Source organism: Chiloscyllium plagiosum, chromosome 20 (assembly GCF_004010195.1).
Source record: "Chiloscyllium plagiosum isolate BGI_BamShark_2017 chromosome 20, ASM401019v2, whole genome shotgun sequence".
In the NCBI taxonomy this organism is placed as follows: domain Eukaryota; kingdom Metazoa; phylum Chordata; class Chondrichthyes; order Orectolobiformes; family Hemiscylliidae; genus Chiloscyllium; species Chiloscyllium plagiosum.
In genome coordinates this window covers 54,956,911-54,982,232 of record NC_057729.1, presented here as the reverse complement: position 1 = coordinate 54,982,232, position 25,322 = coordinate 54,956,911, and the positions used below count along the sequence as shown (strand labels likewise).

At 39.8% G+C, this 25,322-nt stretch overlaps 1 protein-coding gene across 1 annotated transcript in view; it reads right to left on the bottom strand.

Moving 5' to 3' along the window:
- unm_sa1614 (un-named sa1614) overlaps window positions 1-25,322 on the bottom strand; it is a 256,372-nt gene that overhangs the window by 49,894 nt on the left and 181,156 nt on the right. Inside the window, exons 13-19 of the mRNA XM_043709987.1 lie at window positions 23,619-23,706; window positions 22,122-22,170; window positions 19,102-19,259; window positions 18,070-18,203; window positions 14,294-14,385; window positions 7,119-7,305; window positions 3,440-3,525 (exon numbers count right to left, since the gene is read on the bottom strand). Of these exons, the coding sequence (XP_043565922.1) occupies window positions 3,440-3,525; window positions 7,119-7,305; window positions 14,294-14,385; window positions 18,070-18,203; window positions 19,102-19,259; window positions 22,122-22,170; window positions 23,619-23,706 (794 nt within the window). The remainder of the gene's footprint in view (window positions 1-3,439; window positions 3,526-7,118; window positions 7,306-14,293; window positions 14,386-18,069; window positions 18,204-19,101; window positions 19,260-22,121; window positions 22,171-23,618; window positions 23,707-25,322) is intronic.

Below are 25,322 nucleotides of genomic sequence, written 5' to 3'. Positions count from 1 at the left end.
AGGTGCTAGCTATGAAGAGATGTTGAGCAGGTTAGGTTTGTTTTCATTAGAAAAAACAAGATTGAAAGGTGATCTGACTGAGGTTGACAAAATCATGAAGGGTATAGACAGGGTAGATAGATATAAGTTTTTTCCCCAGGGTGAAGGATTCGCTTTCAAGGTGAGAGGTGAAAGGTTTAAGGGGGATACACGTGGCAAGTACTTTACACCGAGGGAGGTGGGTGTCTGGAACGTGTTGCCAGCAGAGGTAGTAGAGGCAGGAATGGTAGATTCACTTAAGATGCATGAGTAGGTGGGGAGCAGAGGGATACAGATGCTTAGGAAGTGGGCAACAGGTTTAGACAGTAGATTTGGATCAGCTCAGGCTTGGAAAGCCGAAGGGCCAGTTCCCGGGCTGTAAATTTTCTTTGTTCTTTGGAAATGCAGGGTTACAAGGTAAGAGGTGGGTTTAGGTGGGATGCTCTATGGAGGGCCAATGTGGACCTGTTGGGCTGAATGGCCTGTTTCCACAGTGTAGGGATTCTAAGCTAGTTAAGTCTTTGACCAGATTAAGTTTCTTATCCATGCACAGTTTTGCTGTACTGGACTATTGTCTGGAAATGTACTTGGGCATTCTTTCCATCCTTTCTCCGCACGGATTAGTGAATATGCTGTTCGAATTCAAGCATAACAACTAATTCAGTTGGTTATGTTATGAAGGTGTAAGGGGTACTGTACCTTTAAGAGAGTTAAAAGCTAGTAGAACTACATGACACAACACCAAGTATTCTGAATATGGTAACAATGTAACATTTGATCAAACAGGTAATTAACCGGGTTGCCTGGAGACGGCAAAACAAATTTAAATTTGGCCAATCAGTTTAAATTATACCCCCAAAATACCAAACTCCAATCCAGTTTGAATTTAGCATATTGACAAGCTTAAAAGCCAATGATACAATCCAATGCTTTGAGGGTATAAGACAGGAATAACTTGAACAGTCAATGGAGAACTGCCAAGCCACCAGCGTGTACAGATTAACCGAAAAATAGCTCTCTTAAAAGATACCTTTATTGATCAGTGACTTGTGAAACAGAAATCCCTAAGAAGAAGAAAATCTACAGAGGAAGCTACCAAGATTTGATAGCTGGCTGGTTTTGAAATTTGAATTTTGATAAATCTTAATCGGTGGTTTTACTGGACTAGTATTACAGAAGGGAAAATAAATGATAGATTAGAAGGAGGGGCTGTAAATAGTTGTTAGTTAATTATTCCGTTATACTTTCAGAAATAAAATTGTTACATTTTAATTTAAATAGTTCCTGGCCTCTTGAATTTTCACAGATTACTGCACGTGATAAATCTTTTCGGTGTTGCTGGTTTAAATTAACAGGGGGAGTTTACCCCATGTCATAACAATCACCTCCTTCGAAATGAACTCCAAAATGAGAACACATAATTCTTAACAAATACTTTTCACACATTTAGTACTGTCATGAAACTGACAGAGGAGCAGGACAAATATTGACAAATAATCTGATCAAAAGGCAGACTAGATATTGGGCTGAAGAGTGATGGGTGGGTTTCAAACAGGACATGTGGGACTTGAATGTGGATAACTCATTGGCATTCCCAGAACCAGCAATTTTTATCAGTATAGATAAGGAGGCAGACAGATAGTCTGCACAGTGATGTCTCAGTGTTACTGGCAACAGTGGGCATTTCAGACTTTCACCATTTTTGTGCAGCTTGGACAGTTTAGAAGGTGACAAGAATCATATCACAGAGGTATTATGAATAATGGGAGAAAAGTTAAGCTTACAACAATTATACCTGGACTTCAGGTGTAATTGGACTTCAGAGATTATACAAATTAGGTCTGTTTACTCTAGAATTTAGAAGCTTAAGGTGATAAGATCAAAGTCTTGACGATTTTAACAGGACAAGACAAGGATAAACTACATTCTAAAATTAGAAGCATAGTCTGAGAATTAGGTCCAGACCATTTAAGCGAGATGTGAGGAAGCATTTGTAAACGCAAAGTGTGATAGATATTTGGAACTCTCTTTGGAACAAATCAGCAATGGATACTGGACCAGTTATTAATTTAAAATTAGAGATAGATAAATTTTTGTTGAGTAAAAATTAAGGGATATTGGTGAAAGGCAGATAATATGGAGTTAGGCTATATATCAGTCTTGATCTCATTGAATAAAGAAACAGGTTTGAGGGGTTGAATGGCCTGTTCTATAGAATGGGAAAGAAAGCAGAACAGGATTGGAGTTGAATGATCAGCCAGGATTACATTGAATGATACAGCAAACTCAAAGGGTGGAATGGCTTAATACAGCTCCTATTTTCTCTGTTAAAAATCACACAACACCAGGTTATAGTCCAACAGGTTTAATTGGAAGCACACGAGCTTTCGGAGTGACGCTCCTTCATCAGGTTAGGGTTAGGGTTAGGGTTGATCACCTGATGAAGGAGCGTCGCTCCGAAAGCTAGTGTGCTTCCAATTAAACCTGTTGGACTATAACCTGGTGTTGTGTGATTTTTAACTTTGTACACCCCAGTCCAACACCGGCATCTCCGAATCATGCCTATTTTCTCTGTTTACAAGTCAGGAACCATATCAAAGGAAATAAAAGCAAAAGAGTACAGAGGCTGGAAAATCTGAAACATATGCAGAAAATGCTGAAAAAGCTCAACAGGCCAGGCAACATCTGTGACAAGAGAAATGGAGTTAACATTTCAAGTCTGATATGACCTGAAAAAGAGTCTGATATGAGGGCTGGTAAAATGCCCCAGGTTGCTACCACTGATTAAGATTTTTATTTAGGCATTAGACAATTAGATAAGTTTTCCAAATCTAATCCATGGGTGGCACGGTGGCACAGTGGTTAGCACTGCTGCCTCATAGAGCCAAAGATCCGGGTTCTATTCCCGCCTCAGGCAACTGTCTGTGTGGAGTTTGCACATTCTCCCCGTGTCTGCGTGGGTTTCGTCCAAAAATGTGCAGGTTAGGTGAATTGGCCATGCTAAATTGCCTGTAATGTTAGGTGAAGGGGTATTGTAGGGGAATGGGTCTGGGTGGTTGCTCTTTGGAGGGTCGATGTGGACTTGCTGGGCCGAAGGGCCTGTTTCCACACTGTAAGTAATCTAATCTAATGTAATAATTCTTCAAAAATATGTTAGCTGGGATAATCAGGTCTTTGCATTGATTTTAATTCAGGCCAGAATGAAAAACGATCCAATATCACTACTCTTACACATACTTAGCCTATATGACATTTATATCCAAAGTAAATCTTCTACTTGGCATTGCACACTAGCCTTGTTATAGTTAAGGTGGATAGAGAAAGTGCTTTTGAGACAAACAGCACAGTAGTTTTACTGCAAGCATTTATTACTATTCTAAGTGCATTTGCTCTTGGGAAAGGTGTGTGAATTGTAACGTACCAGTTTTGCACAAGGAAGTCCACAATGTGAAGGGAGGTGAGATCAGCAAGGTGTACAGCGAGGTGAAGAGCAGTCTCTCCTGGTTCCTGCCAATCAGATACAAATACACAAAGGAAACGTTTAAAATAAGGTGAGAGTGCAATTGATACCTTTGCAATTATTCATGATTTTAAATCCTTTTTCTTTGCTTTCGTTCATCAAATCTATAATGTTTGGTGGACTATTCATGCTCATCAAGATAAAGAATTTTAGCTTTCAAAAGCAGAACACTTTCCGTCATTGGTATTTGTTATCAATAACAAGTACTTTCAGGAAGTTGCAAAGTCACAATTCTTCTGTTGCTTCATTTCCCATTGCCTGATTTAATGCAAGTTATTTAGCTTAGGTAGTCAAACTACAGTTAGTTGCATTGATAACAAATAAATGCTAGAGTTCACAGTGGGTCAGGCAGCATCCATGGAAAGAAAGCAAGCTAGAGTCATCTAGACTCAAAACGTTAGCTTGCTGTCTCTCCATGAATGTTGCCTGGTTGGCTCTGATCTCCAGCACTTTTTGTTATCAGTTCAGATTCCAGCATCTGCAGTAACTTGCTCCTACAGTTAGTTGCATGTTGTAAGTTAAAGCTCATTGAGAGCTGGGTAAAACTTGCCATTTCAGATACTTACGTATTACTTAACACTGGGTAACTACTATAAACACTGGGTAACTACTATGAACAAAAGGGCTTTTATTATGTAGAATGTAGATTCAAATCAAGGAGTGATGTAATATAACACACAACTACACTGGCTTCTATCAGAAAGAGGAGTCACAAATATTTATCAGATATAAAAACTTTACGATCTGTGGAATATGCCTAATGCACATGAAACACGCCCCTGCAGTACTGTGGGTTTTTTCTTAAACTCAGTTGGTGGGCTTCTCTGGTTCTCTGTAATGTGATGACACTCTGGCTTTAACAGGTGATTTTTTTCTTGGTGTTTTTTTAAAGAGAGAGACAGAGATGAATGGTGGTCTGTTCCAAGCCAACATAGTAAACAGTTGTGAGGCCTTGGCGTTTTGTTATTAAAAAAAGTTGTAAAAGTAAAGGCAGCATGAAAGGGTGGAGTGAGGCTCCCACAGAGGCAAGATTTCAGGAGTTGTTGGGGTTGCCATACATCTCTCCCTGCTACAGCAAAATACTTGTGTTCTTTCTCCCACTGCCAAAATTTTCTCTTGATGTTCTTTCCTCCTGGACTGGAGAAACATTGCATGTGAAACAATCTATTCTACTAAATTTACTTTTGCCAAGTGTGTGTTTATACAATGCTATTATATTGAAAGAGTTGCTGTTTAATATTTAAATAATCTATTATTCTGTTATTTTTCCAATAGAGTTAAAGTTAGCTCAATTGTTCTTTATTTCCTTTGTAATTTAACTGTGCAGTAAGAATAAAGTGTAAAAACTGAGAGAACTGTGGATGCTGGAAATCAGAAACAAAAACAGAAATTGCAGGAAACTCTCAGCAGGTCTGGCAGCATCTAAGGAGAGAAATGAAATCAGAGTTAACGTTTCAGCTCAGGTGACCCTTCTTCAGAATGGATGGTAGCTTAGAAGAAGTTTTTATGCAAACGATAGGGTAAGGGGAGTGGGCAAGGGATAAATGATAGATGGAGATAGAGTCCAAAGAGAGAGAAGAACAGTTGGGCAGACAAAAGAGTGGATAACAGTCAGCCTAGGATAATGAATAGCTGCTAAAGGGGACTATTAGTGGTTAACAATGGGTGGTGTATAATAGCAGCCCATGTGATAACAGGGCCTGGTATATAGGGGTTGGGTGAAGGACATTGAAGAAGTTGCCTCAAGCCCTAAAATTGTTGAACTTGTATTGACTCCAGAAGGCAATGGAGTTCCTAAGCAGAAAAGGAGGTGCTATTCTTCCAGCTTGCACTGAGCTTCACTGGAGCACTGCAGCGATGTCATCCAAGGAACAACATACTTCAATTCATCACCTTGTTCCCTGGCTAACTTCTGTCTTGGGATTGCTGCAGGACTCCAGTGCAGCTCAGCACAAGCTGGAAGAACAGCATTTTCTGCTTGGAACTCCACAGCCTTCTGGACTCAATATCCAGTTCAAAAATTTTAAGGTTTGAGGCAACTTGTCCCATGTACTTACCTCAACGCCCACACACCAGGCCTTGTTATCACAGGGCTTGCTGTTAGCCCGTAATTGTCCTAAGCAGCTATTCAATCTCCTCGACTGATTGTCATCCATTTCTTTGTCCATCAAATTGTTCTTCTCTTGCTTTCAGCTTTATCTCCACCAATCATTTATTACTGACCTCCCCCCCACATTGCCTTCTGTATAAAACACAACCTTTTCCAAGCAACCATCAGTTCTGAAGAAGGGTCACCTGACCCAAAACATTAACTCTGACTGTCTTTCCACAGATACTGCCAGATGTGCTGAGCTTTTCCAGAAATTTCTGCTTTTGTTTAAGTATAAAGTATGTTTTGCTTAAAACCGAGTACCATAACCAAATGAATCACATTTGCAACACAGCACCTGACACTTTCCTTTAAATAAGAAATGCAAGGATTTGGCCAGCTCCTTGATATATTTGAAGGGATCCATAAAAATAAAGAGAAAGCAGAGTTAACATTTTGAGCCCTGTGAACCTTTGAAACTTGAAATGCTAACTTTGCTGCCTCTCCACAGATGTTGCCAGACCTGCTGAGTTTCACCAACAAGTTGTTCTTGCTTCAGATTTTCAGCATCTGCAGTTCTTTATTTTATTCATGTACTGTTCATCTCTAGTTGCCCTTGAGAAGGTGCTGCTGAGCTTCCTTCATGAACTGCAGCAGTCAATGTGCTGTAGATAGACCACATTGCTGAGTGGGAGAGACTTCCAGGATTTTGACCCAGTGACAGCAAAGGAACACCTTGCTAGGACATTTCAGTTCAGCATTGAGACCTTTGCTGTGGATCGATAGGCCAGAGTAGGTGAGGATGGCAGACCCCCTTCCCTAAAGGGCAATAGTGAATCAAATTGGCTTTTATAACAATCAATAGCAGCTGTCATGATTACCCTGAATGAGGCTAGGTTTCAATTACAGATTTATTAAGACTTGAATTCAAATTCCACCAGCTGCCATAGTGATATCTGAACCCATGTCCCCTAGCATTAGCCTGGGCACTAGACCAGTTATGTTTCCACAACATCACTATATCCTCATAAACTGTTTTGAACTGACTGCTGGCTGGGAAATAAAGATATACATCTTAAATGAAATTCTGCCCTTAAATTCTTTACAGACTTTAGGTTAGCATATTTTCAGCACTGTCCACCAGCCCCACACCCACAATAAACGTCAGGGTCAAAGTCACATCTGTCGGTGTGGGAGAACATTAAAGATTCCCAAAACACGTTTCAAAGTGTAGGAGTACTTTGGTGACCTGAACGGCATTCCCCCACAACCACCATCACAGAAAACCAAGTTAACTGATCAGTCATCTCTTTCCAGTTTACTGATTATTACTATATTTGTCTAAATAACATACTTATTGTTCTACCAAATATCCTTATATCTGAATAGGTTTGATAACTTCACCAAAATTTAAGAAAGTACAATACAAAAGAAAGTTATTTTTCCTTCAGTAAACTAAAGTCAGTTTGGTCTGACCAGTGCCCCTCTTACCTGTGCATAAGATGGCAATGATTCACTAAGGTTGACCTTTTCAGCATAGGCCTGTATCAATGCAAATATATCCTTGCATGTTACAGCAGTGCATAAATTATTCAACTTTGTCACAGGAGTACTATTGCTCTTTTTCACATATTGACGATCTATGTATTTTGATATGATGTAATCTTTCCTCATTGTCCTTTAAAATAACAAAATATGTCAATCAGTTCAGATTTAGGCAAAACATTGTCCAAATGAAAGACCACTGTTGATATGCCCTGTTGTAAAGGTGAAAATTGTAATTAAAATAAAGATGAAATGAATGCAGTGAGAAACAGAATAATGTTGGTTTGTAATTTACTCATATGAAGTTCCAAATTTAACTAAAGGCAAATTGAGAGGTGCAAAACTTGTATTAACCCTCAGAAAGAGAACTAAACATTAGAGGTTACACAGTACACAGTCACACCTTAGGCTGGCTATGGAAAATTATTGGCAGAGAGAGACAGAGTCATATATTGGAGACCTAAAGAATGTAAAAATTTCAAAATCATGTTGACTAACATGCAACTTAAATATTTTTTAATTGTTGCCATATAGCATATACGTTGCATTCCTTCCCACCAAATAAATTTGTAGTCTTTACTGACGACAAACATTTGTAATCATGCAAATCAGGATCACTACGATGAACAATATTCCGTTTGTGAGGTACTTCTGCTACAGAATATCAACATTTTTTGGGGGATGTAGGTGTCATACTAAGGAGGACTTATGAGTGGCTGACCTTGACAAGATGGTGCTCACTACACTCAAATATATGTTTTTAAATTCATTCACAACATGTAGGCATCACTGGCTCGGCCAGTATTTCTTGCTCATCCTGAATTGCCCACAGGGCAGTTGAGAGTCAACCACATTGCTGTGGGTCTAAAGTCACATGGAGACCAGACCAAGTAAGAATGGCAATTTCCTTCCCTAGAGTACCATTCTGAACCAGATGAGTTTTTCTTGACAATTGACAATGGTCTATATTAGACTTCTAATTCCAGATTTTTACTGCATTCAAATTCCATTGTCTGTTGTGGTAGGATTCAAACCCAGGTTCCCAGGACATTACCTGGGGTATCTAGATTAATAATCTAGCCATAATACCACTAGCCCATCATCTCCCCTAAGAGCAAAATCAGGAATGAAAACAGTTATAACAGATAAACCATATTTAAAAGCAGTCCATTACTACCATACTATGGTGCAGTCAACGTGAAGTTCCAGTATAATGAGCATACGTAAGAAATGCTCATTGAAGAAAAAAGTACTGAATTATCTATGTAAGATGTTTTGCACAGCAGGAAATGGTTTTACATGGAACTGTAAATGAAAGGTCTTGCGCATGCAATGTTTGGCTTCTTTTAAAATTGACTACGATTTTCATCTCCCTGGAGGTGGCAAGAGAGACAACAAGAGGAGGCAATGAGGCAAGTTGGTCCTGGAGAGAGAAACTCACTCACTTTTCACACCTCACTAATTAGGCAAAAAGATTCATGAGTTTCTTCCTTGACTTGTCAGCAATTAAGGCCCTTAAGTTTTTTTTGTTGTTTACAGGCAGAGGGCAGCTCTGGCTAGACCAGCATTATTGTCCATCCCTAATTGGCCAAAGGCAGTTCAAAGTCTACTACGCTGTTTTGGCTCTGGGATCCCATACAAGGATAATAAATTTCCTCCCTGAAAGGGTATTCTATTAGTGAACCAGATAAAATTTTAATAATAATTGTCAGTGAGTGGATGGCGTCGAATCTTACATTTCTTTTGTCTGAATCCGAGTTGCATTGAGTTTCTCTGGAGAGATTCTTAACGTGAAACCTAGTGATCATAGGACAAGCCAAACAGAGGACAGTCAGAGAATTCCTAGAAGGATGACACTCATCTACAGACTCGATCAACAAGCACATAGACCTCGATCTAATATACCGGCCCACTACAACGAACAACCGGAACCGACAACCAGAAGCAGCAGGAACAGAACCAAATCAGTTCCAGAAGACACAATACAGCAGCGCTTCACAGGAGGCTCCAAAGCACTGAAGATGTCACCTAGACAGGGGACGAAATGTCTGCAAATCAACTTCCCAGCTGGGTGAACATTGTCACAAAAATGACACTTACTATTGCTTGCAACATTTTCTCTCACTTGCCATCATTCACCTCACCCCCCTAACCACTAACCCTGCATGCCCTCTGCACTGCTTACTCACACTCTCAGAAAATGTCCCCGCATGCACCAGAAGTAATAGCTGTACCACTCACTTTAGCCTACATACCTCTCTCATTCAATGAGGAAAATTGGCCACAATAAAGCTAAAGACTTAAGACAAGCGATATCCTGCCCATCATTCAGCGCCTCATCCTTTATGAGAGGATGCTGACTCTGATGGCCTCAACCAGGGCCTGGACTGGTGCAGGAGGATGCCCTTGCCTTTTTGTGCAGAAAACCCCAAGTGAAAGTCTGCTGACAATAGTGACAAGCTCCTTGGCTTTCAGTCTATGCTAAACAGCAATATAAACTTGGTATCGCTGGCTGAGGGGGGGCAAAGTGCAAAAGAAAAGTCAAGGCAATGCAGTGCAGGGATGCTTTGAGTATCCAGGTAGGGTCAAAGTGAATGAGTGCTATGATAGCGAATGACAAGTCCAGGGATGCAGCCTGGTTCAGTACATGAACTGAGTGCATGTCCCTGAGCACAAAGTATCCTTGGTGCAGAAGTATAATGATATTTGCCAGTGCAGCCCGAAATACAGTACTGAAGTGTAGAAGTGACCTATAAGTAAACTGGAGATGCGCCAAGATGTGTCTTAAAGGCTGTCACATGTCAGATGCCAATGTTGTAAACATAAGGTGCATGAGGCTGATGTCTATGTTCTGTATCCTGAGATATTCGTGCCTGGTTTCCAACATGGAGGTTGCTTAGACCAAGTACCAAACTGAATATATCAGATGCTTGTTCTGTTTTCTTTGTTGAATTTTCTTGACATCTAGCTTATGTGACGAGTTTGGGTGAAAGGTAGTCTGATTTAATAATCAATCATGACTGTCAATTGGCATCTCATTATGACCTAGTGAGAATTTTGCTACGCCACACATGAAAATCATAAAAGTGAAGCAAGATAGTCTCGAAATTGAAATGGGCCTTGTTGCATTTATCACTTTATTTGGCCACACATCTTGCATAGGCCACTTTGCTCAAACTCTAAGATTCTGCCAATCGTCGCCATTTGACTAGTTTTTTATTTCAGATGTTTATTAACGTTGAATTTATCCATCTTCCATAGTAGGATTTGAACCCATGTCCCTAGCAGATTAGTCTGGAGTACTGGATTACGAGTCCATTGACACTACCACTACACTACTTTGTATTCATAGAACATTACAGTGCAGTACAGGCCCCTCGGCCTTCGATGTTGCGCCGCCCTGTCATACTAATCTGAAGCCCATCCCACCTACACTATTCCATGTACGTCCATTTGCCTGTCCAATGACAACTTAAATGCACTTAAACTTGGCGAATCTACTACCGATGCAGGGAAAGTATTCCATACCCTTACTACTCTCAGAGTAAAGAAACTACCTCTGACATCTGTCTTATACCTATCTCCCTTCACTTTAAAGTTGCGTCCCCTCGTGTTTGCCGTCCCCATACTTGGAAAAAGGCTCTCCCTGTCCACCCTATCTAACCCTCTGATTATCTTGTATGTCTCTATTAAGTCACCTCTCAACCTTCTTCTCTCTAACGAGAACAGCCTCAAGGCCCTCAGCCTTTCCTCGTAAGGCATTCCTTCCATACCAGGCAACATCCTAGCAATTCTCCTCTGCACCCTTTCCAAAGCATCCACATCCTTCTTATAATACGGTGACCAGAACGGTACACAATACTCCAAGTGTGGCCGTACCAGAGCTTTGTACAGCTGCAGCATAACCTCCTGGTTCCGGAACTCAATCCCTCTATTAATAAAAGGCCAAAACACTGTATGCCTTCTTAACAATCCTGTCAATCTGGTAGGCAACTTTCAGGGATCTGTGTACATGGACACCGAGATCTATCTGCTCATCTGCACTCCCAAGAATCCTACCATTAGCCCAGTACTTTGCATTCCGATTACTCCGGCCAAAGTGTATCACCTCACACTTGTCCACGTTAAACTCCATTTGTCACCTCTCAGCACAGCTCTGCATCCTATCTATGTCGCTTTGCAACCTACTACATCCTTCGTCACGATCCACAACTCCACCGAACTTAGTGTCGTCAGCAAATTTACTAACCCACCCTTCTAAGCCCTCATCCAGGTCATTTATAAAAATGACGAACAGCAGTGGACCCAACGCCGACACTTGTGGTACGCCGCTAGTAACTGGACACCAAGATGAACATCTTCCATCAACTCCAACCATCTGTTTTCTTTCAGCAAGCCAATTACTTATCCAAACTGCTGTGTCTCCCACAATCCCATTCCTCTGCATTTTGTATAATAGCCTACTGTGGGGAACCTTATCGAATGCCTTGCTGAAATCCACATACACCACATCAACCGCTTTACTCTCATCTACCTGTTTGGTCACTTTGTCAAAAAACTCAATAAGATTCGTTAGGCACGACCTACCCTTCACAAAACCATGCTGACTGTCCCTGATCAGATTATTCTTTTCTGGTTGGTTATAAATCCTATCTCTTATAACCTTTTCCAACATTTTACCAACAACTAAAGTGAGACTCACTGGTCTGTAATTACCAGGGTTGTCTCTACTACCCTTTTTGAACAAGGGAACCACATTGGCTATCCTCCAGTCCTCAGGCACTACTCTGTAGACAATGATGATTTGAAGATAAATGCCAAAGGCTCGGCAATCTCTTCCCTTGCTTCCCAGAGAATCCTATGATAGATCCCATCCGGCCCAGGGGACTTGTCTATTTTCACACTTTTTTTTAGATTAGATTACTTACAGTGTGGAAACAGGCCCTTCAGCCCAACAAGTCCACACCGACCCGCCGAAGCACAACCCACCCATTCCCCTACATTTACTCCTTACCTAACACTTTGGGCAATTTAGCATGGCCAATTCACCTGACCTGCACATCTTTGGACTGTGGGAGGAAACCGGAGCACCCGGAGGAAACCCACGCAGACACGGGGAGAACGTGCAAACTCCACACAGTCAGTCGCCTGAGGCGGGAATTGAACCCGGGTCTCTGGCGCTGAGAGGCAGCAGTGCTAACCACTGTGCCACCGTGCCGCCCACCGTGCCGCCCACACTCTACAGTATTTCTAATAACTCTTCCTTATGAACCTCAATCTCTTCTGGTCTAGATGCAAGTATCTCTGTATCTTCCTCGCCAACATTTTCGTTTTCTATAGTGAACACTGTTGAAAAATATTTATTTAGTGCTTCCCCTATCTCCTCTGACTCCACACACAACTTCCCACTATTATCCTTGATTGGCCCTAATTTAACTCTCGTCATTCTTTTATTCCTGACATATCTCTGGAAAGCCTTAGGGTTAACCCTGATCCTATCTGCCAACAACTTCTCATGTCCCCTCCTGGCTCTTCTGAGCTCTCTTTTTAGGTCTTTCCTGACTTCCTTGTAACCCTCAAGCGCCCTAACTGAGTTTTCACATTTTGTCCTAACGTAAGCCTTCTTCTTCTTGACCAGGGATTCCACTTCCTTAGTAAACCACTGCTCACGCGTTCTATATCTTCCTCTCTGCCTGACAGGTACATACTTATCTAGGACACACAGGAGCTTTTCCTTGAATAAGCTCCACATTTTTAATGTGCCCATCCCCTGCAGTTTCCTTCCCCATTCTACACCTCCTAAATCTTTCCTAATTGCATCGTAATTTCCCTTCCCCCAGCTGTAACTCTTGCTTGGTGGAGTATACCTATCCCTTTCCATCATTAAAGTAAACCTGACAGAATTGTGATCGCTGTCTCCAAAGTACTCACCTACTTCCAAATCTAACACATGGCCAAGCTCGCGACCCAATACTAAATCTAAAGTGGCTTCGCCCCTTGTAGGCCTGTCTACATACTGTGTCAGGAAGCCCTCCTGCACACACTGGACAAAAACTGACCCATCTATAGTACTCGTACTGTAGTGATCCCAGTCAATATTTGGATAGTTGAAGTCCCCCATGACAACTACCCTGCCTCTCTCACCCCTATCGAGAATCATCTTTGCTATTCAATTATTCATTGAATAAGACCCTCAGCTCACCACCTCACTGATAACCTGCCTTACCAATGTGCAAGAATGGTGGCTAGTTTCCCAACTGGGAATTAATCATTCTCAGGATAATTGAAACCATTGGGTGTAAGGGAGTGGCCTCTGAAAGCCACCTCCTTCCTTTGCCTCCACTGCCCTTGACCTCTCTACCACGTGACCACAATTTTAATGGAAGAGTATAAACAGTACTTAGCTTTTCACAACTGGTCCCTCTGAGGAGTAAGCTTCAACCACAGAAGTTTTGGAGTCAGTAGCTAGGAGCTTTGATTTGCCATCAACTTGTTGCAACTTAGGATGCCAATGTCAACACCTGTGATTTGCTGATAAACCCACCAATGTTTGCTGGTTAGCTTTCAGTGGGCTGATTGGCAGGTGATACAATGTGTTTTCTCGGTTTGAGGGAAGTGAAATAATTACCAGCTAATGCACTCACCCCTAAACTTAAAAAAAAATAGAAAAATTTGGACATATAAATTGAACAATTCTGTGTCTGTCCCCTGTATTTGCACGATGAATTAGCAGGTCACAAAGGCAGTATGCAGTATTTTCATTCTTCCTTGGCTCTTATGCATATCTTATCGGATGCGCAGACTTGATCAGGTGAGGAAATGTCAAAAATATGGACAATTTTCAGGTTGTATAATTGTAATTCTGCGTAAATATACAGTGTCCCAACTGGACTAACAATCCACAAACACTTGTTGCTATGGCCTTATGGATATCAATTTTACAGAAAGAAGTCTTGGATATTGTAGAGAATGATAAGACAGGAGCCTCCACTGAGGCAACTACTTTACAGGCACAAGAATAAATACTGAAAGAATGCATTTAGTGTTATCTTTGAAAAAGTTTGGTATCAGTGTTTTCATTTTACTTTTCAATATACAATTTCCTGTTGGTTTTTACTCACATAGGACTGTCAGTTGTTGGTTTTACTGATGAACTTGGGAGATTAGCTTCCAGAAGTTCATTAAATCTGGAGTTTCCAACATTTTTTACAACCTGGAAGACAATATATGCATCAAAAACAGAATTCCTCTTCAAAGTTCATGAAGTGAGCCTTCCTTCTCAAGTGAAGTCTTCTAGGCTTGAAGCAGGGAGACAACTTTATTTGGTGGCATATCAGTGGCATATCAGAACTCTCTGCATTCTTGCCTCCCTTGGAATTAAGTTTCGTATGGAAAGACCTCTGCATGATCTTCCCATTCTGTCACCAATTAAGTCCCTTAACTGGTCAAATATTGATCAGCTAGGGATTGCTTAAGGGCTAATTCCCAACTGGGCTGTGATTATGCCAGCACTATCAATTGGAAATTTTATCCACTCACCATTATGTAAGCACAGAGCTCATGCAGAGCATTTATAACCCCATTTAGGTTCAGTCAAAAGCTCCCCTACACTTTATCTTAATCTCCATTTTTAAGAAATACCAATGTTTCACTATGATTACTTTTCCATTTTCCACATGAAGCATCCTTATAGCCTGAAGCAGACTATCAACCTTGTGCCAAATTATGATTAATTTGTGTGTTTTAGATCGTCAATGATGTAAACTTGGTTGAGACTATCTAAACTCATTTCACATAGGAACACTCATGTTATCAATCATCTCTGGATGTAAATAGGGATCCCTGAAGCTGAAGTAGAGTTCATTTCACTGCATCTCATCTTAGTTTTGATGATAAATAATCTGCCAAATAACATGATATTACTTTTAAATTCAGGGTGAAATTGTCTGTCGTTTTAAGTTATGAGCAAACACATTTATTGCCAATGATCTTAGGCTTGATAATAAACTGAAATAAATATCATTTTGGAGAGTGCGAAGAATAGAATATCAAAGTAAGGACTTGATGATTTTAAAGGTCCGAACCACACATTGCATTCCATCGTTGACAAAAATACAATCTTCAAATGGTGTTGTCCTAATTGGTAAAGTGGTGGGTTTGATGTCCAGCTCGTGGTGCTGAGCTATCCCAGGAGGTGGGAGCTACCAGTTTAGTACATCAAAGATAGGGAACAACCACAATGGGCCCTGCCCACTACCTTGCTGAAAAGAGGAAGTAGCATATCGGATGGCCAGAAGCTTCAGCATAATGGTCAACTAAAAAGGTATCGCGCCCATTCCACAATAAAACACCCTAGTGCTAAGAAACTTTCATAATTAAAAAAAAACTTAATTATTCCACATGCACTAATGAGCATCATACATTCCAGGCTTGGTGATTTTCAATGTCTGACACTCCCCAGCCTAGTAATAAACAGCCTATTAAACTCCTTGAGGTGTTAAAACTGGAGACAAACAGGTTTCCAACTTCACTACCCCCCTGGCCTTGCCTCATTCCTGTGCATCCTAGAGGCATCAGCACAGTGAGATCAATCTGAAGTGCAACGGTCAAGCAAAGCTGATCCTCTCCCCATCCCCATGGGTGATTGAAATTCCGAACCTAAAGTAGAAAATTCTGGAGATGAATAGCAAAAGATTCTCTGCTTAACTGATGAAAGGTTCTGCCAAGATATTAAATTGTCTTTACTTGCACATTTTGTCAAGCAATTCTTGACTAAAATTTGAAATATCATTCAATTTTTCAGTTGTCTATTTTAAGCTGTCAGGGAACACTATCATTTGGGGGAAAAGAAAAGTCCAGACACATACCTTTAAGGTACACTTTGATAAGACCTTAGGATCACAAAGTATTTTGCATATTAATTATTATTAACATCAACTGAAATATTGTTCCTCACAACTGCCATTAAACTAAAATAGTTAGGAACTGTGGTGTCCTATTTAGCAATGAACTCAGCTTCTGACCTCTTAATCCCTCTATCTCTGATGTCCAACTTCACCTGTGTGGTGTCACCTGCCTTTGCCCTTATCTCAACACATTTACTGCTGAAATAGTAATCATGCCTTAGATACCACCCAAAAATTGACTATTTTAATAGTCTCATGGCCAACATTCTATCTTTTATTCTTTGTAAGTTTCAGCTCATTCAAACTATTCTATAACAGCAACTGAAGAAAAACATGGCAATATGTAGACAATTGCTTAAGTAGAAAAATTCAATTAGAAGCCTTAAATCATTTCAAAGATGTGATAGCGTGTTGCATAAATAAAGGCAATTCTTAAATTTTCCATCTAATGTCACGGTGTACGCAATTCTGTAGCTCAGTTTGCATCCTATTATTCTGTAACGCAACATGTTAAACTGAAATCTCTACCCCAAATCTGATTCCTTTTTTAACATACTGGGAACCAGGGAGATCATGCTAAAGAAGATTCACATTAGTTCAACATTTGGATTTGATTTGCCCTGAAAGCTCTTTAAGGATTGGAAGTTATCAGCATGGGGAATATCATGGAAATGCATCAAATTTCTCTGAAATTATATCCTGGAAGGGATAAAATTCCAAATACAATAGACAAAAAAAAACCTCAAAATGTTCCTAGGTCCAGAGTAGTCAGCAAAAATATAAGAATATTAGCATTGCATTATGTTGGATAAAATACAAAAAATCTTGATCATCCACTTTTATAACTGACTGCATTTCATTAGGAACAAGTAACATTTTGTTTGCTGAACCACCAATGCATGTACATTTATATCTGATCTTATAACATTTGGGATAAGGATGTCATTTTGTAGTGATTGTCACAAGGTCAGCCAGATGGACCTCATAGAATATGAGTTCCCTGATTGGGACTGTTAACCTGGTCTAATCAGGGTGCCCTGGCTGATAGATATAAACAGGAGAGTGTCAGAGGTACAGTTCACTCTGAGATCTGGCACTGAGGAAGCCGCACCAGTGTTAAGTATTACACACATGTAAATAAAGGGTGACTTGGTAACGGGATACCGGCTTCTCTGGAGTTATTTCAATTTTAACCTTCAAGAAATGTGTAGATGTAAGAGAGGTTGTTAAAGTTTTGAAAATAGAAAATCTGGTGCTAACTTGCCTCCAACGTGGCCACTTCAGGTTTTAAAAGGAGCCTTTCTTTATTTATGTGTGGAACATGGGCATCGCTAGCTGGTCAGCATTTATTGCATCTCCCTAGTTGCCTTTGAGAGGTAGTGATTGCAGTAATTGTAATGAGGTCAGCTAGCTGGACATCATAGAATATAAGGTCCCTGATTGTGGTTATTAAACTGGTCCAATCAGGGATCCCTGGCTGATATATAAAAAGATTAATCTTAACTCTGATCTCCAGCATCTGCAGTTCTCACTTTCGCCTCCCTGATATATAAAAAGAGTGAGAGATAAAAAAGATCAGAGATACGAATACTCTGGTGCCTGACTTTGAATGAGGCAGTACTATAGTCAAGGGCTGAGCATGTGTAAATAAAAAGGGACTTGGCAACGGCCTCTGTGGAGTTGTTTTAGTGCGCTGCCTTCTTGAACTACTGTAGTCCATGCGTTGTAGTAGATCCATAATAACTTTAGAGAGAGAATTCCAGGATTTTGACCTAGCAACACTGAAGATGTGCAGTTAAAATACTTGTTAAGTTGACAAGGACTGTGGGAACCAGTACTTCTGGGTGGTCTGTTATGCCTCCTCTCCCTGCATTCTCCCTTTAAATTCTGGGGTCATAGTAATTGATCGGTAGAATACTATTTACATTCAGCGATACATACTTATAAACGGTGCATTAAAATTACTAAAATAAAACTAGAAAGAATCTCACCAAGAGTTCAGAGGTCCCAAGCTTGTCTAGTGATAGGGACTGTATCCGGGAATAATGTACACCCATCTCTCGGTGAATTCCAGAACATTCTATACATATTAATATTCCAAGATTCGTAGAAAGCCAAGTTGGACCTGCAGAAAAATGTGAGAATTATAAGCACCTAATTCTCATATTACACAACCAACTCAAAATGATTCAATATGAATCCTAGTGCACTGTACAGATCAGGGGTTCAGCATGCATTCACATCAGCAATGCTCCTAAAATAGCCCTGAGAAAGAAGAAAACTCAACTAATTTTCTTTTCCTGCTCCTATAATTTACTTTTATTTAATTGAATCCTATTATTTGACAATTCTCAATATGCAACTCATTTGTTCAGATTTGTATTCTTCGAAGTATGCCAAATCTTTTCTGCTTCTTCCAGGTAAATACATTGGCAAGAGTTGAACACAAAATACACCAAATTATATTACTGTTTGCATGACTGGATGAACTAGTGGAATAGTATACAATGGCTTTGTGTGGTGATCTTCGGGGCATATTCCCATTGTGATTCTTGCAGGAGGCCCAGGAGAAATCAATGCTGATATTAGGGATGGTGGAAGAGATAACCAAGAGGAAATAAATCCTTTGGGGAAAAAAAAGCTAATATGTCTGGTGCTTTGTAAATAGCTTTAATTTCTCTCATTATCTGATATTAATATAATTTTTCCCATTTAACCTTTAGCTGTCCTGCAATTACACACTTAATAGGCCATTCTAGTTCTTCTCTTGTATCTTTCCCTTATTTCTTCCTCTTTTTCCTTTCCAATTTACACGTGCTTACTGGTAATATCTTTTAGCTTTGCTTCTCAGTTCGGTACAGATCAAAATTAATAGAATGTTTGCTTTGCATTTAAATCAAAATTTCAGAGGAAATCTTTGCAGCAGCAATATAATATTTTAATTTAAATTTCTGAAATCTTTTTGAGAAACATAAATCAGTACATTAATATCTCCATTGCTTCTTCAGCAGCATTTTTCTCACCTGCTGCCCCACAGTCACAGCACTCGTTATTCCCTGGCATATGTTGGACATCTTCAATGATGGCTTTAGTCAGATCTTCAATACTGTTTTCTCCACCACTGTGGTGAAAAGCCACATTTAGCGCTTCTTGCTTGCAGTTGGTTAGAACTGAGATCCACCTTCACATAATAACAAGAGTCAAACATTAAACACATACCACTAATATACTGGCAACATGAAATATTTACCTAGCTACTAAATTGTCAACAAAGAGATAGATATTGCTATCCCGATCCTGATGTCCAGAAAACAGTAATATACAGAAAATGCAATACTACATGATAAATTGAAAGATATAAAGCTACAGATCTAAATATAGAACATTAATTATTTGATTGAAAATTAAGATCTTTAATTTTGTCTGGCCCTCCAATGACATTATGAGTGCTAATTTTTAACCCTGCTACTTGATAGAATGAGTGTGAAGGCAGTAATAAGGGCCCATGCAACTTACCCGCACCAATATTGATGCCTATCTGAGAGCTTAAAACTTTGGCAGAACTGAAGTGCTTTTTCAATATGCAGATTGAGATCATTTGAAGTCTCATGATCTGTCTGTAATCCTAACTGGTGCCCCTACAGGTTAAATGGATGCATACTGAGAAGAGATCCATTAAGATAAATGGACTTTTGATGTTTTTCTAAGTCCTTGTGAGGCCAATAAGTTATTTCCTAGCTTTTCTTAAACTTTACTCTGTATTTCTTCATACACAGGAGATGTAAAAGTTCTGGTTGTAACAGAATGCATGATCATTAGAGCACAAAAAAGGAGCAGGAGCATCAAACAGCTGAACATCTTAATGCAAGAGGGGAAATAACTGGTTATTGTTGGGTATTCTTGATGTGAAAATCTTTACAAGCAATTGACAAAAATATCAAAAATTTGAAAGGCATACCAAATTCGAGATGATGAAAGCTGTGAGAATTGAGCATTTTGTGGATGTAAAATTATTTTAGGACAGGAGAAACTGCTCATCCCTACCCCTTCAAAAGAAAAGTCAGTGGCTGGCCAAATGGCCAAATAGAAGCACATTGTAAAGGCATAAAGTGCTATGTTCAGCTTAAACAAACTCATGGAATTTCAACCCCTCACTGGGATGAAATTCCACTTAGCTGGTAGATCTAACAATCCCAGCAGTGCAACAGCTGTGTTGTAAGCATCCTGTGACTGTAGGCAGGCTAATCCAGGAGGCCACATTCACGGAGATCTGGGAGCTAGATGCTGGTGCTGTTGGCAACTGGTTGGGAATTGGGAGACTGGCTAGCCACCGGCCCAAATGACATGCTGCTCGATCTGCACAAAAGACACACAGAAGGGGCATGTAATATCCCCTAATTTCAGTTAGCTTCTGACAGATGGCAATAGGTAAAATAGCCAGCTACTAAACTGGGGGTTAGGAAAACTCAAAAGCATGTATAGTGGCTGACTATTACACATTCATTCTGATATTTCTTCTATTGACTTTACACATACACTAAGCATTGCTGTAAAATATACACATTTTGTCAAAGCTTTTCATTTTGCAGTCATTAGGGTAATTTGTAACAATTACCAATGTAAGAGGAACAACACTCTGATTGGTACAGGCATTGCCATAGGAGGATGCAGCAGTTATAGAGTCATAGAAGTGTACAGCATGGAAACAGACTCTTTGGTCCAACTCATCCATGCAGACCAGATATCCCAATCCAATCTAGTCCCACCTGCCAGCACCCTGCCCATATCCTTCCAAAGCCTTCCTATTCACATACCCATTCAAATGTCTTTTAAATGTTGTAATTGCACGAGTCTCCACCACTTCCTTTGGTAGCTCATTCCATATACACACCACCCTCTGTGTGAAAATGTTGCCCCATGGGGCTCTTTTATATCTTTCCCCTCTCATTGATAGTTAAATAGCAAATATTGTTTGCCTTTTAAACCAGGTAGGGTGACTTGGATTAGCTAAGGCATAGTCTGTTTTGCTGAGCTGAATCAGTATTCGCCTCTTTTCAACAGTTAAAAAAACCAAAAATGTGACTGGTGAAAGAAGAAAGCTGGGCAAAGTTTACCTGGAAATAACTACTGTGGGATTTAGGCTTATTGACATGAAAAAATTAGGGATGAGAGGACAAACGTATAAAATCCCTTCCAACTGATCGGTGATTAATATAAACAATGCAATATTGCCATACATTCACAGATTTGTTAACTAGGTTTTCTACATATGGCCTAAATAAATATTACATTAAATGTAAGAAAACTGATAGGAATAATAGAATAGGGATACGTTGCTGTTACAGATTATGGCTAAATACAGTTCTACTGCTGCTGATAGTCCATAGCATGGATGCCTAGTCTTGAGTTGCTAGATTTGTTCAAAATCTATTACTTTGTCTCCACAAGTACTGTGTTGGGGCTGCTCCAACCAATACTTTCATGGACAGATGCATTTGGTACAGGTTGACTGGTGAGGCCAAGGTCAAGTTTTTTTTAAAACCTCATCAGTTCCCTTATCATCTGGTCATAGGCCAAGCCTGGCAGCTATGTTAATGAGGACTGGGCCAGCTCCATCAGTAGTGAGACTACAGAGTGACTCTTGGTGATGAAATTGACATCAGCCACCCAGTATATTCTGTGCCCTTGCCTCCCGCAATGTATCCTCCAGCTGGTGTTCAACTTGGAGTAAAACGGATTCATCCATTAAGGGAAGTGTAGTGTGTAGTAATTAGCAGGAGGCTTCCTTTACCTTGAATTGAAAAAAGCTTTTTAGAACATGTTCAGAGATATGAAATCAATGCATATACTGAATATTTCATAATTTATGATTAGTTTACATTCACATCAATAATACACAGTCAAGTGTATATAACTGTACTAATCCAAACTTGGATCTGTCAATTATGGCATCATCTCATTCTATGGAGCTATGGCTTCATAACACTTTCTGCAATCTATTAGCTACATACAACAATCCACAATTGGACAACTCTCTACTTACGCCATGCAATCCTGCTCATCATCTGCAAGGAAATGATATGTGCGGTTATCTAAAAGCAAAACACAAAATAACATTAAATTAGATTAACTGAAAGATATAAAGCGACAATCTCAGGGCACTATCTGAATATGAATTTGAGTTTGCAGGCATAAACTGAAAATTATTTAATTAAGGTTCAACAAGCACTGATCTCTGCACAAATGGGTTTAAAGCTCATCTACGTAGTGAATCACCATTTACTAGGTATTGGGAACTCAATACTTGTTAGAAAGTCCATAATCCAAGCTTTACTAATTTAAATAGTTGCCTCACTGTGGAATTCAAATTATGTCACAAATATCCTTTAATTATTTTCACTTGAGGTTCTCTTTCAGAAAGAGAAAAACTTCACAACTTGTGAGGTAGTTTCTGAATTAGTATAATCAGGGCTGAGTTTCACAAGCATATGCACTAAGAGTAAAGTTTAATATTCTTGTTTTGTGGTCTACCTGATTTTCTCTCAAAATTAAAATGGATGGAAAATTACATAACCTGCATTCTGGGTGTGTAATCAAAGTTGCTGGTGTGTATATTATGAGAATTTGTATGGCATGGTAATCCACATATCCACATCCCCAGACACCAGATAATGAAATTTTAATTCAACTACTAAGTCTGGTATTAACAGCTTGTCTAGTGGTGATGATCCAAACCAATGTAGATTGCTGTAAGTATCCATTAGGGAAGGAAAAATCTGCCATGTGGTCTGGCTGATCATTGGTTCTGGTTGCTGTGCAAGTCCAGATCCACAGGAAGGTGGTTGACTCTTAAAAGCCCTCTTAGTTGGTTTTGCAAGCCATTCAGTTGTGTTTAATCTCTACAAAGTCTGATAAAAGGAAGGAAACTATATGGACAACCGAGCAATGACCAAAGCAGAGAAAATGGCAATAGCAAGCTCAGCCCTGTCAACTTTACAAACTCCTCCCTACAAACATCTCAGGCTTTGTACCAAAATTAGGAAAGCAGCCCTACAGATCAGTCAAGTAAAAGCTTGACATTTTCCCAAGATATGGTTCTGTGAGAATGACTATGTCCGAGACACCACCATTACCATCGCAAGCTGGTAGCACAGTGAGGACACAGTTGCCCTACGTGACATCAACAGTGACTCCAACTCCATGAAGTCACATGGCATCCGATCAAACATGGACAAAGACCTCCTGTTGATTACCATATACTGCACATCCCTCAGTGGATGAATCATTGGTAGTACCATACTGACTGAGCTGGCTGAGTGTTGGGGTTCCCACAACAGTACAATAAGGAAACACAGATGTTGCAAATAACATGGATGACTGTCTCTGATAACTGTATCTATATTGCAACATCTGACTACTAAAAGGCAAAAAGAGACAAACCCTGATCACAAATACATTGCATTAATCAACATAAATCATGAAGTAATGAATAATTACCATACTAAAACAGGGAAAGGAAAATCAAAATGATAGTTCATACGTGAAATAAGGTCAAAGCACTTTTTATCTTCCAAACTGGGTTTCACTTGGCAGGTCAGCAGGTTGAGCTTTGCTGGCTGTCGGTTGGGCTGGGTGAAACAGAAATAAATTAAAAGATTTTAACATGACACATTCTACAATTTAATTGACAAGACAAAACTTAGAAGACAATCAAATCCAATAACATAATATTGTATCTGATGTATCTTAATATCGCAGTAGGCAAATACTTCTCAATAAGAATATTCTCAATGCGCTCTTACCCTTAGTGCAGCAACATTGAAGGCAATTGGAACATCTCAATTCTAGTCCTTGAACTGCTTAGGGAGTACTGGGCAATGGTAGTATCCCTCCTCTGAACTAGAAGGCCTATGTTGAAATCCCACCTGCCCTGGAGATGTGTCATTGCACATCTGAGCAGGTTATTAAAATAACTAATGAGTGTTTGGCATAAAGATTGATCTGAGGACTGTAGAAAGGAAAATAAAATCTAGCAACCTGCCAATACTGATTGCTGCTCAAGGTCTTTCAATGGAAACATACATGTGTAACATGAAATCAGATTTGGCTATTCTGCACTCCACATTTAAAAGCACAGCCATTAAAGCAAGCCTGTCATACAATTGTCTAAAGCAATATTAAGGTATTAACCATATTTATCATAATATATTTAGCTCTGGCCTACTGTCTGCAAGTTAAATATGGAATTTTTAAATATGGAATATTTTAATTCTCAAGAAAATGGTTGTTTCCATTTAAGTGTCAGCATTGGCTCGGAGTCTGACGATTCAAACTCCACTACAGGTTTTGAGCTGGATGGGATTTATCTCCAAATTCTCTGGGAAGCCAGGAAGGAGATTGCCAAGCTTTGATCTTTATGTCGTCATTGTCTACAGGAATAGTGCCAGAAGACTGGAGGATTGCAAATGCTGTTCCCTTGTTCAAGAAGGGGAGTAGAGACAACTCTGGACATTATAGACCTGTGAGCCTTCCTTCGGTTGTGGGTGAAGTGTTGGAAAGGGTTATAAGAGATAGGACTTATAATCATCTAGAAAATAATTACTTGATTAGGGATAATCAACATGATCAGGGGGTCAGGACTGGCAGTTAAACATCCAAGGGTTTTCAACTTATCGAAAAGACAGGGAGGTGGGCAGAGGGGGCGGGGTTGCCTTGTTAGTTAAGAACAAAATTAAATCTATGGTGCTGAATGACATAGCGTCGGATGATGTGGAGTCTGTGTGGGTGGAATTGAGGAACCACAAAGGCAAAAAAAACCATAGTGGGAGTTATGTACAGACCTCCTAACAGTGGTCAGGACCAGGGGCGCAACATGTCCCGGGAAATAGAGAAGGCATGTCAGAAAAGCAAGGTCACAGTGATCATGGGAGACTTCAATATGCGCAGGTGGACTGGGTAAATAATGTTCCCAGTGGATCCAAAGAAAGGGAATTCATGGAATGCTTACATGATAGCTTTTTGGAACAGCTTGTCATGGAGCCCACAAGGGAGCAGGCTATTCTGGACCCAGTGCTATGTAATGAACCAGACTTTATAAAAAATCTTAAAGTAAGGGAACACTTAGGAAGCAGTGATCATAAAATGGTAGAGTTCAGTCTGCAGTTTGAAAGAGAGAAGGCAAAATCGGATGTAATGGTGTTACAGTTAAATAAAAGGTAATTATGAGGGTATGAGAGAGGAACTG